The 16,236-nt window shown below is 33.4% G+C and overlaps 2 protein-coding genes across 2 annotated transcripts; both read left to right on the forward strand.

Annotated features, from left to right (window-relative positions):
• The first annotated feature begins 1,326 nt into the window (after positions 1-1,326).
• LOC114733605 (ER lumen protein-retaining receptor erd-2.2-like) lies at positions 1,327-5,025 on the forward strand. Its single transcript, XM_028921083.1, has 6 exons — positions 1,327-1,689; positions 2,356-2,555; positions 3,381-3,521; positions 3,615-3,695; positions 4,517-4,644; positions 4,782-5,025. Exons 1-6 carry the CDS (start codon positions 1,464-1,466, stop codon positions 4,819-4,821), a joined length of 816 nt encoding a protein of 271 aa, XP_028776916.1. The 5' UTR covers positions 1,327-1,463; the 3' UTR covers positions 4,822-5,025.
• Positions 5,026-9,517: 4,492 nt separating this feature from the next.
• LOC114733602 (uncharacterized) lies at positions 9,518-13,266 on the forward strand. The gene is made up of 5 exons (XM_028921081.1): positions 9,518-10,235; positions 10,462-11,160; positions 11,314-11,401; positions 12,031-12,118; positions 12,790-13,266. The coding sequence occupies exons 1-5, from the start codon at positions 9,518-9,520 to the stop codon at positions 13,264-13,266; spliced, it is 2,070 nt and encodes a 689-aa protein (XP_028776914.1).
• The last annotated feature ends 2,970 nt before the right edge of the window (positions 13,267-16,236 follow it).

Genomic DNA, 16,236 nt, shown 5'->3' on the forward strand with positions numbered 1-16,236 from the left:
GTCAAAATTTAAAAAAGCAGAGCATTTATTTACAAAGAGAAAAGCTCGAGATTTTGGACAATTTTTTTTAGACAAAACCCTTTAGAATGCTCTAAGAGGTCAGAATCTTATAATCATATCAGGCTAGGATTTGATATTAAAATGGTTAAGCCTGTCCAATGTCAAATCTCCATCGATATTCTTTCCAAATCCACAGCCTAAAAAATTATTATCAATATAATTAAATTAAAAATTTTGAAAATCCTCTAGAAATTTTTTGACCTTTATAAATCCACTAGATTGCAGTCAATCTATAAAAATAACACAATCATAATATTCCTGTACATAATTATACAATTCATTGACTTTTCTTTTGGCCAGAAAATTCATTGATTATGAATAATGCCATTTTACTATTATCACTGCTCAAAGATATCTAAAATTTATTTAACAACCTATATTTTTGAGCATGCACAATTTAAAACAAGTGCAACTCCTTCTTTTTTAACATATTTTCAATTATATGCAAATATTTTTCATTTTAAAAACTTTCATATATAGCTGAAAATAAATTGCACATAGAAAAATAAGAGTTGTACTCACTAAAACTGGTTGCACACGTCCTACCTCAAGGGTAAAACAAAGGACATTTATATACAATTGAAGGTATATTATACTTCTTTCGGTTCATCATATAAGTCGCTTCTAAAAAAATAATTTGATCCAAAATATAAATTACTTAGAGAGTATTTAATGCTTAGTATTTAATTTTGTTCCTACAATTAATGCTTAAATATAGCTCGCTATATTTTTATTCTCCTTTACAACCTTATTTAATATGACTAAGGTTGGAAAATTTTTTTAATTTAGAACAAATTTAATGAGTTAACTATAATTTTTTAGTATTGATGAATTGGTTAAAATAACTTATATTATCAACGAAAGAGAATATGCAATTAAAAGAGAGTTGCACTAGTTTCAAAATTACGATTCTTTAAAGAAAATTTGGGCACTTCTAAAAAGTAAATAATTTAATAAAAGATTTTCCAACAATTTTCTAAAAAAGCTGTGATCTATGAGATATTTGTAATGTAATAGTTTTCATATTTTATATTTAAGCTTTTTTCTTGAGGTGATTATATTGAAGCTTATAAAATATTTCTTTTGACAAAAAAAAAAAGCTGATAAAATATTTATTACCAAAATTTTGTCTCATGCCCCTCTCGCGCTGATTGGTCCCCAAAAATTCCAAGAAATTAAATGACACACTCAATCGCTCACCACCTACACCTACTGCATGCGCTTTAGGTGTCTCTCTACAAAACGCCTCTCTCTCTTCTCCTCTCCCTCCTTCATTCTCATTCTCTTCCATCCATCTTTCACAGAGGAACCCGCTGTGTCTTCGTCTTCAAGCGAAAACCCATATTTGGGTCATTTTAGTGTTGTGGGGTTATTGATATTCTTAATCCTTTCATTTGATAATAATGGGAAGAAAGAGGAGTTCGCCTGTGAGCGTTTTGTTTGGATGGGTAAGGAAGCAATCTATGAAAGTCAAAATCTTTCTTGGGGTATTTCTTGCTCTCTGTGCTTTGGTGGCTCTCAAGTTTACGATCAAGGATCACAATTATTTCTTTATTTCCTCCGAAGCCGTTCACCTTGCTGGGATTCTTGTCCTGTTTTACAAGCTTCTTACCCAGAAGACATGCTCCGGTATTTCTCTCAAAGATTAGTTCTTTTCTGCGCAAATTTTTGTTCTGTTTGTGAGTTTCATGTAGACTGATTGATCGGGAAGGAAGAGAAAACTATAATTGATCGACATGACAAGAATTTCTTCATTGTGTATTGATGAATCGTACTAAGTCTTTTAATTTTGCTGGAGGAAGGGCTGATGATATTACAAGAAATTCTTTACAATACTCCTTGCACCACGATTATGTGAATTTTGATTGGAGGAAGAGCTGAAGGACGTTGGTCAATTTATATGGGATTTGTTTTCTCTGTAAGAAGTAGATGTTGAAAGTGTTCCAGTTTTTGATAACTTTCATTCAATGGAATTGGATAAAAATGAACTTTTGCAGATATATTCCCTGGTTTTGGTCAGCTGTTTTCCGTAGCAATGCAGGTGTCAATTATAAAGTATTTTAAAGCAAAACTTGATGCCCAATTCTATTCGATTTCTTTATTTCTTTCTGTCTTCTGTCTAAATAAAATTTCAAGAAGCTATGCTGCATGTTTCATGAAAGCAAGACCATCAAATCCCACCATTCTTCATGGTTGAGAAGTGAAGGACTTCATAGTAGCTAATTTGTATGTTTCAATAGTCCAGTGAATAATACAAATTAGAAAATTTTATCAAATTTGTATTGCCTTGCCCAGGTCTATCACTGAAGATGCAGGAGCTCACAGCTCTGTTCTTATCTGCGCGATTAATTTGCAGCTTCTTGATGGAGCATGACATCCACACCGTGCTGGATTTCATCTCTCTGTCGTTAACATTACTGGTCATATACTGGATCAGGTTCAAGTTGAAATCATCCTATATCAAGGAGCTTGACGACTTGAGGCTCTCATTTGTGGTAAATATAGTCTTTGCATTTCTTCTTCTTAATTTCATTTGGCACCCTAAAGATAACCCCACTATCAGTTGACTTTAATACTTGAAATTTTTTTTTTTTTTTCCCAACGTATAGCATATTTATTCATTCAAACACTGTATAGGATCATTTTAGTTTCTCTGGAAGACTCGAATCAGAACAAAATCAGACCTCCAAATGTTGAATTTTGTCCCGTTCCAAGTTTAATATATATATAATATGACTTGAAATTTTTGTGTCACTTTGAGTTTGGTGACTTCTTATAAGCCCGATACTGCCTTCAAGATCACTAGCAACGCAGAACTTGTAATTTTATGGCAATATTATTTTGTGCTATACTAAATTCAGCTTCTTGGGTAACTTCTCCCAACATGATTTTTCCCCGACCACAACGTTCGAATACGAGAAGTTGTTCAAGGAATATTGAGTCCTTTACCAGTCAATCCAATCACAATTTGTATAGAGGATTTATTATTATCTCACCACTGTATATCACTAAATTTGTTGATCTCTTCCATTTTTGCATTTGTTCCTCCTTGCCCTTCTCTTGTAGCTGGGAAAATTACTCTCTGATAGCAATACTTTCAGACGCCTTGGCTGGTTTTACACCAACTCTCATCACTAATCAATACCTTCAATCAAATGTTTCAAAAGCTCTTTTCTGGTTTAAGTTTTCTTTCTTCTCACTGCATTCTCCAAAAGATTATACGTTGCCCCTTTGACTGGTCTGTGTTGATTTTGCTGGAATGTACTATGTCGTGTCCTTGGTGATACACTGTTAGTATTATGATTTTGCTATGTACCTAGGTGGTGCCTGCAGCAATCCTTGCAGCATTGATCAATCCCACCACAAAACATCATAAATTGAGTAATGTCCTTTGGGCATTTTGTGTGTATTTGGAGGCTGTTTCTGTACTGCCTCAAGTTCGCTTCATGCAGAATGCAAAGGTTGGTTCTTCTTCTTTTTCTTCTTCTTCTTTCGCTGCTAAAAATTTTCGCATTGTTTTTCTGAGCGAGATCATAACTCTGGTATGTTCCCAGATCGTTGAAACATTTACAGGGTATTATGTCTTCGCACTGGGTGTTTCGAGATTCTTGGCTTTGGCTCATTGGATCATTCGGGTGAGACCTTTCTCTTATTAGATTTTTGGCTAAATTGAGAAGAATTCTTGACATTCAAGCTTAGGTTAAGGTCTAATTTTGTCCTGAAAGTTTTCACAGAGTATCCGTAAGTTTTGTTTTTTTTTTTTTTTTTTTTATATCAATATTGCCCAGGAAGTTTTAAAAGAGGGGCAATATTGCTCTTAGCTGTTAAAAAATGTTAAATGGTTAACATTGGGGGTGACTTTGCTTCTGTTTTAACAATTCCAGGTGATATTAATCCAAAAAGAAACCTTCTGGGGCTGTGGTTATCCAAATTTAATCTTTTTAAAACTTCCAAATTTATGTAGATAACAATCCAATTGTTAATTAGTCTACTATTTCTAGGGGGACAAAAAGATTTTTCGGAAATGAAAGAAAAATATTCTAATAAGCAAATTTACATGAAAAATTTGTTCATTAATGTTTACTTCATATTTTAGTTGGAGCTATGGCCAAAATAGACTGAATCAGTTTCATCTGGTCTGCAAAATGGAGAAAGCCTATTCGGTTTCCATTTTATTCCTTGACAAACAAGTAAAAACACACTTTTAAAGGGAATCCACCTCTGTACGCTTGCACATCTATTTATCAATCTCTCATATCGATCATAACTTGAATTTTTCTTATCCTCAAACTTCATTTTACCCTGTAATATTCCATTTTCTCTCTGTTTTTTTTTAATTATTATTCATTGAGCTCTAAATAGGCCATAAAGAAATATCATCTGTCTGAAAATATTCTGCTCTCTTGAGTTGGAAGTGAGAGCAATATGAAGAAGCATGCTTGTGAATGTTGTGCAGTTCTATGAGACTGGAGGGGCGTATTTATTTTTGGTAGGGAGTGGATATTTCTGGTTCATGGCAGCCTTCCTCTCAGAAATGGTTCAGTCATTCATCTTGGCTGATTTCTGCTACTATTATGTCAAGAGGTAAAGACCATCTCTTTATTGTAGGACCCATGTCAAAGATGAGTCATACTGTTCATAATTTATAAACAATGCGGCTTCCTTTAGATTCATTCACTAATATATAAGATGTTCCATTCATGGATTTTTTTTGGGTGCAGCATCATGCAAGGACAGCTTTTGAGGAAGATGCCTGTGTAGTGCAATTATCTCCCAAGCAACATTGTAAATGAATGTCCGGCGTTAGAAAGTTAAAGCATACATTGACTTTAAGGCCGATTGTTTGGTTTGTCATTTTTTATTTGAGTTTCAAATCTCTCGTGCTTTTGAGCTTTCAAGGTGTTCAACTTTACAGCGACATTTTATATTTTTGGAAAAAAAACTAATATTTTAGTCCTTAAGTTTTAGTTCACTTAAGACTTCGGTCATTTAATTACGACTCACTATGACTAAGTTCTTGAACTTGTTAAAAACTCAATCCCTGATCTTTTTTTTTCCTTTAATAATTTTGTCATTGTTATCTATAACTCATTCGAAGTCATCATTGACACAAACTTACTTGGTCAAAAAACACCATTAAAAATTATTTTGGGTAAATGTGTATATTTTTTTAAGTGTACCTAGCACTCTAATATTCATAATAGTGCAATTTTACTCATAATTTATTAAATTCAGTGCAATTTCATCCATTTTTTAGGTTTATGATGTGATTGTAATTTGGTTGCTATGTATGAAAATTTTAAGTAATTTGATAAAAGGACAAAAATTGTTAATTGTAACCATTGAGGTGAATAAAAAGGAAAAAGTGAATTTGAATAAATAAAGAAACACCGAGATTACTACAAATTTTAAAAATATGGGTAAAATTACATAAAAAAAAGATTAGAATGTTGGATGCACTTGAAAAATAAAATTAGATACTGTGTTACTTTACCCAATTATTTTTAATAGGGCAGAAAGTTTCGAATATAACTATGAGTTTATAATTGTGATTTTTGTTTGGAATTGATATTTGCATATTATTTAAAAAAATAATTGAGAAACTAATAGTCATTAAACCCATCTTTTAACAAATAGCAGCCGGTTCCTTAATATAAAAACTAAATAACTTATTTAATAATATTAAGAAAATTGTTAAGCTATTTATTTGTAACAAGTATATGTTGATTTTCTTACACTATTCCTCTTTAATCACATATATTGGGATGATCTTTTGGTAGAAATATCTTACAATCAACAAAAATATTTTAAGAAAAAAATTGTAAATTTAAAAAACAAAATGACTCGAAATCTTATATTTATAAGTTAGAATCAAATTCAATTATCAACAAGTTTTTATATTAATATTAATAACGTGGGTTAGCATTCAAATTACCTCAGAATCAACGTGTACATGCTCCTACTTCATTAATGTTATCTTTGGCATGGCTATTTTAAGGGAAAAAACAATAAAATATCTTAGAAATTACTAAATTATAAATCAATATGGGTTAATTTTAAAATTTCAAATCATATCTCTTGTACTATTTCAAAATTTATAGATATTATGAAATGACACAAATGCCCTTCATTATTTTTTTAAAATATTGTCACATCAACACCCTTAACTAGTTTTCAACCGTGAGGGCTCTGCACTGATAACCCGTCCGTTAGTCGGAATTTTGGTGATTGGTCTTTGGAGCTCTAGTGACTATTCTTTCTTATGTATTAACTATTCTTTTTTTAGTTACTTATAACTTTTGTTTTTAGAACTCTGATAACCACTCTTGTTTAACTATTAATTATTCTAGTATTGTGATTAACTATTTTTATTTTTAAAAAATGTGACTACTTTTATTTAGCTATTAATTATTCTAATTTCGCAATTTACTACTTTTGTTTTAAAGATTCAAAGAATGCATTTAGTGTTATAACAAATCTATTAACTATTTTTATTTAGTTATTTACTACTTTTGTGTGGTTAATAGTTATTATGCTTGTTGTTCTTATGTTAAAAAAAAAAAAAATAGTCATCAGAACTTTAAAGACAAAAGTAACACTATTTAAAAATTTTAAAATAGTACAATAGATTTGATTTGGGATTTTGAAATTCATCCACCCTCATTTATCTTTTAGTATTTTTTAGGGTACTTTATTATCCTTTTTTTCAAATATTTTAGAAAGGAAAAAGAAAAGGTGATCATATGCATGTTTATTACGTAGAAAAGGGATTTTCTGAAAACTTATTACTTTAATTAAAAGAATCCCTTCAAGGCTAGTAGGTTTCCTTCCCTTGCATTAAAAAAGTAATGGGAAAATTAGAGGGAAGAAACAATTGAAAATTATATTTATTAAAATGGATCATAAAAATTATAACTATTTGAAAGCACAAAATACTGAAACACAAATTTAAAGGTATTAAATTGCCTCTTACCAAATATTCTAACTGTCCTCTTATCTTTATTTTGTTTTTTAAAAAAAAGGTAAAACTAAAAGTAAAACCACCCGTTATCCTATGATCATATAATTTGTTTTTAACTCTTTTTTTTAAATCAATATTTGTATTCACCATATCATTAATATATCGCTTAATAATTAATATAAGTATTTATTAATTTATATCATCATTAAATTACTTTTTGGCTAATATATAATATTTTATATTACTAACATTACATTACTAAAATAAAACTAAATTTTAGGAACTAAAGATAATATTAATCCATAAATTTAAAAATCACCACACGTCCATGAATAAATAAATAAATGGAAAAATTACTATGGTGTGCCAAGCAAAGAATATAATCTTAAAAAATGTTAATAACAAGTAATCAACATGAATTTTATTGTTATTTCTTACATAATAATTTGTGATTAATTTGTCATGGAGAACCCATTAAAAAGGAAAGAAGTAATTCCTCTCCTGAGTGGGAGCTTTTCTCTCTCCACGTGAGTTTGTTATGGCGGTTATCGTCGCTTTTGCTTGTGGCTTCTGAGTCTGTCGTGTGTTGTGACGGTGAGAGAGGTGTTCTGAGAGGGCTTCGTCACCCCCTGCAACGTAGTGAAGAAAGAGTGTTTTCTCTGTTATTCATTGTAACAGAGGATTAGTAAGGATAGAATTTATGGAGGTACAAGGATAGTGCAGGAACGGAGGTTGGTGAGAAGTGTCACGATGAATGTATAAGGAAGAATGCTAGTGAATTGGCAGTAGACCTTATCTGGAAGAAGAAAAAGGACCACGACTTCAATGGCAGTGCTCTTGTCAGGAAGATTATCTCAGAAAAGAATCTAAATCCTGCGACTGCTGTTCAGATAATTCAAAAAAGATGGAATCTTCAAAAAAATGAGGATCTCGAGATAGCTGAAGTAGATCGTAAGGTGTTCATTCTTTAATTTCGCAGAAAAGAAGATTACGAGAGGATCCTAAGAGGTCGTCCTTGGTCGATCAATGGCCTGTTATTGAACATCCAGTGCTGGGACGAAGAGATGATATTCAGTGAAGTGGATTTTGATTTTTGTCCTTTTTGGATTCAATTCCATGATCTGCCTCTTGCAGCGATGGATGTTAAGAATGCTGTGAAGTTAGGGAGCTTAATTGGCGAAGTAGTAATGGTTGAGGATCCAAGGGCAGATTACTCACTAATAAGAAGCTTCTTACGAGTAAGGATACTGGTAGATCTAAGGAAACCATTGGTAATAGGAATATGGGCTCCTAGAATAAAGAGAGATCCTATCTGGATCAAGGCTCGCTATGAGAGACTAAAGAATTTCTGTTTTGCTTGTGGCAGAATTGGGCATGATTTGAGGAATTGTGGTTTTTCAAAGGAGAATGATGGTAGTGTTTCAGCTGAGTATGGATTATGGTTGAGTACTCTGGTTGCTCGAAGAAATGTTGAGACAATTAGACTACTTAAGGCTAATTGGGAGGAAGCTGAGGGTCATAAACATTTCTCTAAAAATCAGGTGAAAGAGATACCAAAACTGACTAAGCAGCCTACCATAAGCAATGATGACATAGTAGTAGCTAAGGAAGCGGATCTGACAAATAATCAACAAAGCTACAACTTTAAGCATCCTATAAAAGTGTTGAATGAGAATGCTCTGAGTAAAATGAGTTGTACCAACTGTGATTGAAGGCAGAAACGTTGAAGAAAAGAGTAAGAATGAACCTAATGAGAGCATCTCAGGTGACCTAAGGAGCCGTAGAAAGATTAAAATAAAGAGAGTTAGTAATTCAATGGCTAAGGAGAACCTTTCCCCTATTGCCACAAATGAAGATCTATCAAAAGCTTTGGTTGTTTTTGGCAATATTTCACCAGTGGCTGAAGTCACTCGCGGATTAAAAAAACTTTGGCTTGAAGAGAAGATATGGTAAAACAGAAGAAGTTGATAATAGGGAAAAAGAAAAAAGAAAAATATGTTTTGTAGAAGTGGTGGAGCTGCAGAAACACATCAATGATCCTATTAAGAAGAAGGAAGTGAGGAGGAGTATTCGGGCTATCAGAAGAAGCATGAGACAAAGTAGAGAAAAGGGAGAATGCCCAGTGTTAAATGGTAATTTTTCTTCCTAGTTGATTGAGAGGAAAGCTACTTCTTGCCCTACTGATGGTTCTGGTGACTGGCCATAATCACTCACTAAGGGGCCATGATCTTTATATCTTGGAACTACCAAGGATTTGGTGCTCCCCGGGAAGTAAAGAACCTAAAGGGAGTTTGCCTCAAACATAGACCTTCTTTAGTGTTCCTTATGGAAACTAAGAAGCACCAAAATTATATGAGAAAAGTTAGAAAGAAATCGGGCTTTCATAATGAGCTATTTGTGGATCCTAGAGGTAGAAGTGGTGGATTGGCAGTTTGGTGGAAGGTTGAAGTGTAGCTTGATTTAATATCGAGCAGTCCAAATATTATTCATGCTAGAATGTCTTGTTCAAATGATAAGGTACCTGAATTCCTCACGCTTGTATATGGACCTCGAAAAGAAACTAAGAGATGCCGGGTATGGAATAGATTGAGAAGTTTGGCACCTTTTGTAAATGGTTCTTGGCTTTGTGCTGGGGACTTTAATGAAGTTTTGAACCAGAGTGAGAAATTGGGGGGAAATCCAAGGGCTGCCAGGAAAATTCTCAGATTTCACAAGATGATTAGTGATTGTGAATTTATGGATCTGGACTTCAAAGGTTCAAGGTTCACTTGGGTGAATGGCAGAATGGGAGAAAATCATATTAAAGAAAGGATAGACAGGGTTTTTGGAAATGGTGTTATGAGAGAAAAATTTCCAAAAGCTATGGTTTTTCATTGTGAGCCTGTGGGATTTGATTGTCACTCATTTGTGGTGAACCTGAATTACCAGCAGGATAAAAATCCCAGATTATTCAGGTTTGAGCCGTATTGGTGTGAGCATGAGGAATATGATGGGGTGGTTAATAGAAGCTGGAGGTCTGATAAGTTTTTGAGTAATGGTATGGCAGATGACCTGTCCTTTAAACTTGTGAACTGTAGCAAGGCTTTAAAGAAGTGGAGCAAGAAAGCTTTTCCAAATAATAGGAAAAGAATTAAGACTTTCATGAGCAAATTGGAAGACTGTAATAAACAGATTCTATCTGAAGAGATTGTGTTGCAGAAGGAGGTGATTATCTGTGAGTTGGAAGATGTTTGGAAGCTAGAAGAAAAATACTAGCACCAAAGATCCAGAATCAAATGGTTGAAGGAAGGGGACGGTAACTAAATTTTTCCATCTCACAACCATACAACATAGAGCGAGAAACAAAATTCTGAGATTGAAAAATGAAAGTGGGAGATGGTTGGAAGAGGGAGCTGCTATAGTAGCTGAATTTACCAATTATTATAGAAGCCTTTTCTCAGACACTAGTGCAAGGGATCTCACTGAGGCACTCTGTTATGTTGACTGCAAAATAACTGAAACTGATAATATGTGGTTGTTGAGAAATGTAACTAAAGAAGAAGTGAAGGCAGCTTGCTTTCAAATGGGTGGAAGGAAGGCCCCTGGACTTGATGGTTTCATTAGGCAATTTTTTCATTGTTTATGGGAGACTGTGGGAGATAAGGTGTTTGAAGTAGTGAAGAACTGTGTGGAAAATGGTGAACTGATTTACCCATTTAATACCACTAATTTGGTGATGATACCTAAAATTGACAAACCGGAATTGGTAACACAGTATAGGCCTATAAGTCTTTGTAATTACTGCTACAAAGTAGTTTCAAAGGTTCTGACAAATAGAATGAAATCTTTCATGCTGAAAATTATCTCTAAAAATCAATGTGCTTTTGTTGAAGGAAGAATGATACATGACAACATCATCTTGGCTCATGAGGCTTTCCATTATTTGAAAAGAAGGAGAAGAGCAAGCAGTTGCGAATATGCTTTGAAAATGGATATGAGTAAAGCCAATGACAGAATTGAATGGGATTTTTTAGAGCAAGTAATGCTGAAGTTGGGGTTTGATTCAAAGTGGGCGGCTTGTGTCATGAATTGCGTCAGGTCAGTGAAATATTCCTTTACGCTCTCTGGCAAAAGGATAGTGGAGGTGGTTCCGGGGAGAGGTATAAGACAAGGTGATCCTCTATCACCTTATCTTTTTATCTTAATTGTAGATGTTCTATCTAATATGATTAAGAAAAATGTGGAGAGAGGTGACCTTGAAGGTATTAAGTTGAGTCATTCTTGCCTAATTCTGTTACATTGTCTCTTTGCAGATGATTCTTTGTTCTTTATAAAGGCTTCAAGAAGAAACTGTCAGAATTTAAAGAAGATTTTTGCTGTGTACGGTAGTGCTTTAGGACAGTTGGTTAACTTGGAGAAATCTGGCATCTTTTTTCCTGCAAACACTAATGAAAACAGAAGAAAACGTGTTTGTAGGTAGCTAGATATCAAAGAAACCAAGGATCCTGGAAATTATCTTGAACTTCCTGTGGTGTGGGGTAAATCTAAGGCTGAGTCACTTACTTTCATCTGAGAAAAGATGATTAAGAAAGTTCAAGGGTGGAAGCAAAAATACCTTAATCAAGCTGGAAAGGAAGTGTTGATTAAGAAAGGAAGCGTTGATTAAGAAAGGAAGCGTTGATTAAGACAGTGTTGATAGGCTTATCTCAAAATTCTGGTGGGGAAAAGGTACGGAGGGTGATGGGATGCACTAGAAAGCATGGGATATGATGACAATACAGAAAAGGAAAGGAGGTCTGGGATTTAGAGACTTTGCTAATTTTGATTTAGCCATGTTGGCAAAGACAACATGGAGAATCATTCAAAATCCTGAGGCACTATGGGTTAAGATGTTGAAAGGCCTCTATTTTCCTCATTCTGATTTTTTTGAATGCTTGCAAAGGTGGAAGAGCTTCCTGGGGATGGTCAAGCGTCTTAGATGGCAGGGAATTGTTGAAGCAAAATTTAATATGGTGAATTGGGAATGGTAGGAAGGTAAGGGTGTGGGAAGATTGGTGGATAAGGGAAGGTGTGCTAAAACATTCTGCTAGCAATCCTCCTTTTGACTCTGAGATGTTGGTTAGTGATCTTATGGAAGATGACCAGTGGAAGAGTGAACTGATATTTGAGTTGTTTAACGTTGATATAGCTCAAAAAATACTACAAATACCTATTTCTTTGCTGGAAAGGGGGGATAAACTAGTATGGAAGGGCTGTAGGAATAGAATTTATTCAGTAAAGGCTGGTTATGTTTTCCTGAAAAACATAAAACTTGTTAGGAAGATGAGACCAGAATCTTCCTATGTTATACCAGAGGGACTCTAGAGTGAAATATGGAAACTCAAAGTACCTCCAAAAATTCAACACTTTATGTGGAGAGCTTCTCAAGGTGGACTGACTACGGCAGAAAACCTATATAGGAGGAAATGCAGCAAGGATCCTGTTTGTAAAGTTTGTGGTAGGTATGATGAAACGATGAACATTGCCTTCTCCTTTGTGAGTGGGCAAAAAAGGTTTGGTTTGGCTCACCTATTGGCATAATGTTGAATGAGAGAGATATTACCAGATTTGACAAATGGTGCTGGGTCATGCTAGGTGAAGGCAGGAAAGGAAATGACTTCCAAAAAGCATTGCTTGCATCTATCTGTTGGCATATATGGAAATATAGATGCAATGTAATTTTCTAGGATATTGAACTAGATCTAGAAAGAACTTTGAGGAATGCAATTTCTCTAATAAATGAATTCTAGATAACTAGAGGATGGATGAGGGAGAAAGAGTTAAAGAATCTGTCAAAAACCTTAGGGAATTGGAAAGTGCCTGATGCTGGAATAATTAAGGTGAATGTAGATGGTTCTTTTATGACAAAAATGGAGAGAGTAGGAATTGGGATAATTTTTAGGAATGAGGAAGGCAAGGTTCTGCAGATGTTTGCTAATAAGATGCAAGCTCCTTCTGTGTTTGTTTTTGAAGCTCTTGCTGTCAGGAAAGCTTTGGAGTTGATAAGCTTGAGAGGTAATGGCAATTTCTTCGTTGAAACTGATTGTGATGTCCTTTTTAAAGCAGTGAAGAATGGTACTAGTGCAAACTGTGAGTGGCAAGCTCAGGCGGTGATTGAAGATATTATTAGGCAGCTGAATTCTTGCACAGGTGCTAAACTTGGTCTCATTTCTAGATCAAGTAATAAGGCTGCAGATTGGTTGGCAGTCTCAGGCTCAAAGGGGTGAGATTTGAGGGTTGTTTTGATCAACCTCCACCCCCTCTCGCCAAGCCCTTAGCTAATGAGGGTTCTTGGTTTGATGCTGGCTTCACTGCTGGATTTGATCAGTTTAATGATGAAGGAATGAGCAAAAGGGGAATTTGTTCTGCAGGCCATGGTGGAAGCTTGAACAGATATGGTATTGGTTAATTCTTTGTATTGTGCATTTGTTTAGCTCTTGTTGTGTTTTTTGGTTTTCCTTGAGCTGTTTTCTTTTTCTCTTTGTTTTTGTGTTTTATATGTTTAGCTTGCTTGTGTGCTAGGTTGTATCTCTAGGCTTTTTTTTTTGTAGTGTTTTTCCTTTTCGGGCCCTAAATGGCTATTGGTTTGTGTATCTGGCTTTTTGAAACTTAATAAAATGGATTCGCGTTTTTGGTCACAAAAAAAAAATTGTCATGGAGCCTTTTATATTACAGGGAGGTTTCCCTTCTTTTCATCAAAAGATAAAATTAAAATAAAAAGCTTTTGTAGCTAACACACTTCGCCCTAATTATTACGTCTTCCTTCCATTTTAGGAGTACAGCCATCCACTTGCTTGTCCCATTTATGGCAACTTAGGTGTCGATATGCAAGATTAAGAGTGTGTAGTTTTTGGTGTTCCCAAGCACCATCTAAATTACATATAATTTATTAAAAGGGTAATTTTCGTAAAATAATAATTTTTTGTATTATATAAAAATTATAAAAATTAAAAAAAAGGATCAACTCGCGGCAAAAATAAAGCAAGAAGAAATAATCACCTCCAATTTGATTTCATCATCTTCAAACTCTCTAGTTATATTTAAGATAAGATTTTCTTCATAATACAGTATTTTTATATATTTTTTAAAAATTTAAAGTAGTCAAATTTAATTAAAGTTTAAATTAACTTACTTTATTTGGTTTCTATGATATTTATAAATGATAAAACACCCCCAATCATTTTACCAAACTAAAAAAAAGAGGTGGCTTATTTGTTTGAAAATAATTTTTTTTAAAAATTTACTTATATTTAAAATTATGAATTACATTTTGAAAAGCAGAAAAAAATCAAATTTTAAATAAAATGAATATTAAAAATATATTTAATATTTTATTTGTTCACTTACTGTAAGAAATAATTTTAATTTTCAATTCTTCATGTTGGAAGGGATTAGTTTCTTGTACTAAATCTAACTATCGTTGATAAAATAATATTTAATTAAATTAAATAATTTGAAAGAAATGGGGTGGAGGTTGCCACTTGTCAAAAAGTGAGATGGGATTTTGTTTTGTATCCCGTTTCATTCTGCAACAGAAAAGAACTTTTTTTTATTTTAAAAAAACACATTATAATTTTATGAATAATTTTATTGAGAAAAGAAATTTTATTGAGATTAAGAACTGAAAATCAATATAAAAATAATAATAATTATTAATAATTGAATTGAATAATTTCATAATAATTAATAATAAATATTTTTTTAAAAAATACTGTTTTGAATTTTCTTTCCATCTCACTCCGAATTAAGGGTGGAAATAGGCCAGGCCAAGTCTGTTTTGTAGCCTATCGGCTTGAGTCTGGCTTGTATAAAGGTCTGGCTTATCCTGAAACCTGTTAAAAAGCCTGTATTTTTAAAAAATTCAAATTACAATTATATTTTTTTAAAAAAGATAAGATTAAAAAAAGAGTGCCTAATAATTAATTTTTTAGTTGTCTTTTATTTAAATTTTAGTATTATAAGTACTATTTTCAAGCTTAATTACAGTTTATAAGGATATTATTGAAAACTAGTTGTAATTATGTGTTAAAATTTGGAACAAGATTATGTTTAAGTACACCAAAAAATTAAAATTAAGACAAATAAATAAAGAGAAAAAACTATTGATTTCACAATGAATAAAGAAGGTATCATAATTTATTAACATAACACACAAGTTAATTAATTTATCATTTTTGGAGCAAAATTTTTCTTTCATATTTTATTTATATTTTTAAGATTTAAAAATCACATTATTTATTGATATTATTATTTTAAATTATATTTTTATCTTCACTTGTCAACTAAACTTTCAAAATATAAAGAAGGATTAAGCTATTAACTATATATTAAAATTAAAAAATAAACTAAAAGAGTACATTAACAATAATATCATTAACTAATTTTTTTATATATTATAATTATGAATTTTTGACAGGTCCAAACCGGCTTACCAGACTTAACAAGCCTTTTAGAAGCTTAAACCTAACCTTTTTTTTTTTTTTATATACAAAAGGGGCCAAGCGTGAGCTTGGAAAGAGAACACCTATTAGCTAGTCGTAGAACCCTCCTCCTCAAGGAGGTCCAAACATTTCGGGTGGGGGGTAGTCCAAATCATGAAGTTGCCCGCCATGTCGTGCGCGGTTTTTGCTAGACGGTCTGCACATCTGATTGTGTCTCTGGGTGCATATTTGAGTTGTAGAACCCATTCTGAGAAGATCATGTTACGAGCTGTATTGATTTCTTCCCTTAAGGGGTGATTTTGGCCTCCATCTCTCATGATTAGATTGTAAGCCTCCATAGAATCTGTATATGCTATTACGTTCCTTAGTCTGTACTGCTGACAGCACTGAAGCCCTTGCATTAGCGCGTGAAGTTCTGCAGTTGCGCTTTGTGCGTATCCCAGTTTGCATTGGTATCCAAGTACCCACTGTCCATATGAGTCTCGAATTATGCCTCCACCTGTTGCTTTCTGTTCATGATTAACTGATGCATCAGTGTCCAGCCTTAAATAACCTTGAGGCGGTGCTTTCCAGACAGTTTCCTCTCGGCTGCTGAAGTTGAAAATTTGATGCTTGTATTTCCCCATCACATTGTCTTCCATGAGCTGAAACATGGCTTTGTGGCAAATTTCTTCCGCGTTCAACCATCGCCCCTCCATAACATTACTACACCGGTTTTTCCAAAGAAGCCAGCATATGAGACAAAAGACTTTGACC

Source organism: Neltuma alba, unplaced genomic scaffold, assembly GCF_004799145.2.
Source record: "Neltuma alba isolate B1F8T4 unplaced genomic scaffold, ASM479914v2 tig00013020_pilon, whole genome shotgun sequence".
Classification (NCBI taxonomy): domain Eukaryota; kingdom Viridiplantae; phylum Streptophyta; class Magnoliopsida; order Fabales; family Fabaceae; genus Neltuma; species Neltuma alba.

Excerpts from the sequence above, each read along its gene's own strand:
- LOC114733605 (XM_028921083.1), top strand. The coding sequence starts at position 1,464 with ATGGGAAGAAAGAGGAGTTCGCCTGTGAGCGTTTTGTTTGGATGGGTA. Across the intron at positions 3,522-3,614 it reads GCTTCATGCAGAATGCAAAG|ATCGTTGAAACATTTACAGG; the intron begins GTTGGTTCTTCT and ends GTATGTTCCCAG. Across the intron at positions 4,645-4,781 it reads TGCTACTATTATGTCAAGAG|CATCATGCAAGGACAGCTTT; the intron begins GTAAAGACCATC and ends TTTTGGGTGCAG.
- LOC114733602 (XM_028921081.1), top strand. The coding sequence starts at position 9,518 with ATGTCTTGTTCAAATGATAAGGTACCTGAATTCCTCACGCTTGTATAT. Across the intron at positions 10,236-10,461 it reads GCAGAAGGAGGTGATTATCT|ACACTAGTGCAAGGGATCTC; the intron begins GTGAGTTGGAAG and ends GCCTTTTCTCAG. Across the intron at positions 11,402-12,030 it reads TACGGTAGTGCTTTAGGACA|GAAGGTAAGGGTGTGGGAAG; the intron begins GTTGGTTAACTT and ends TGGGAATGGTAG.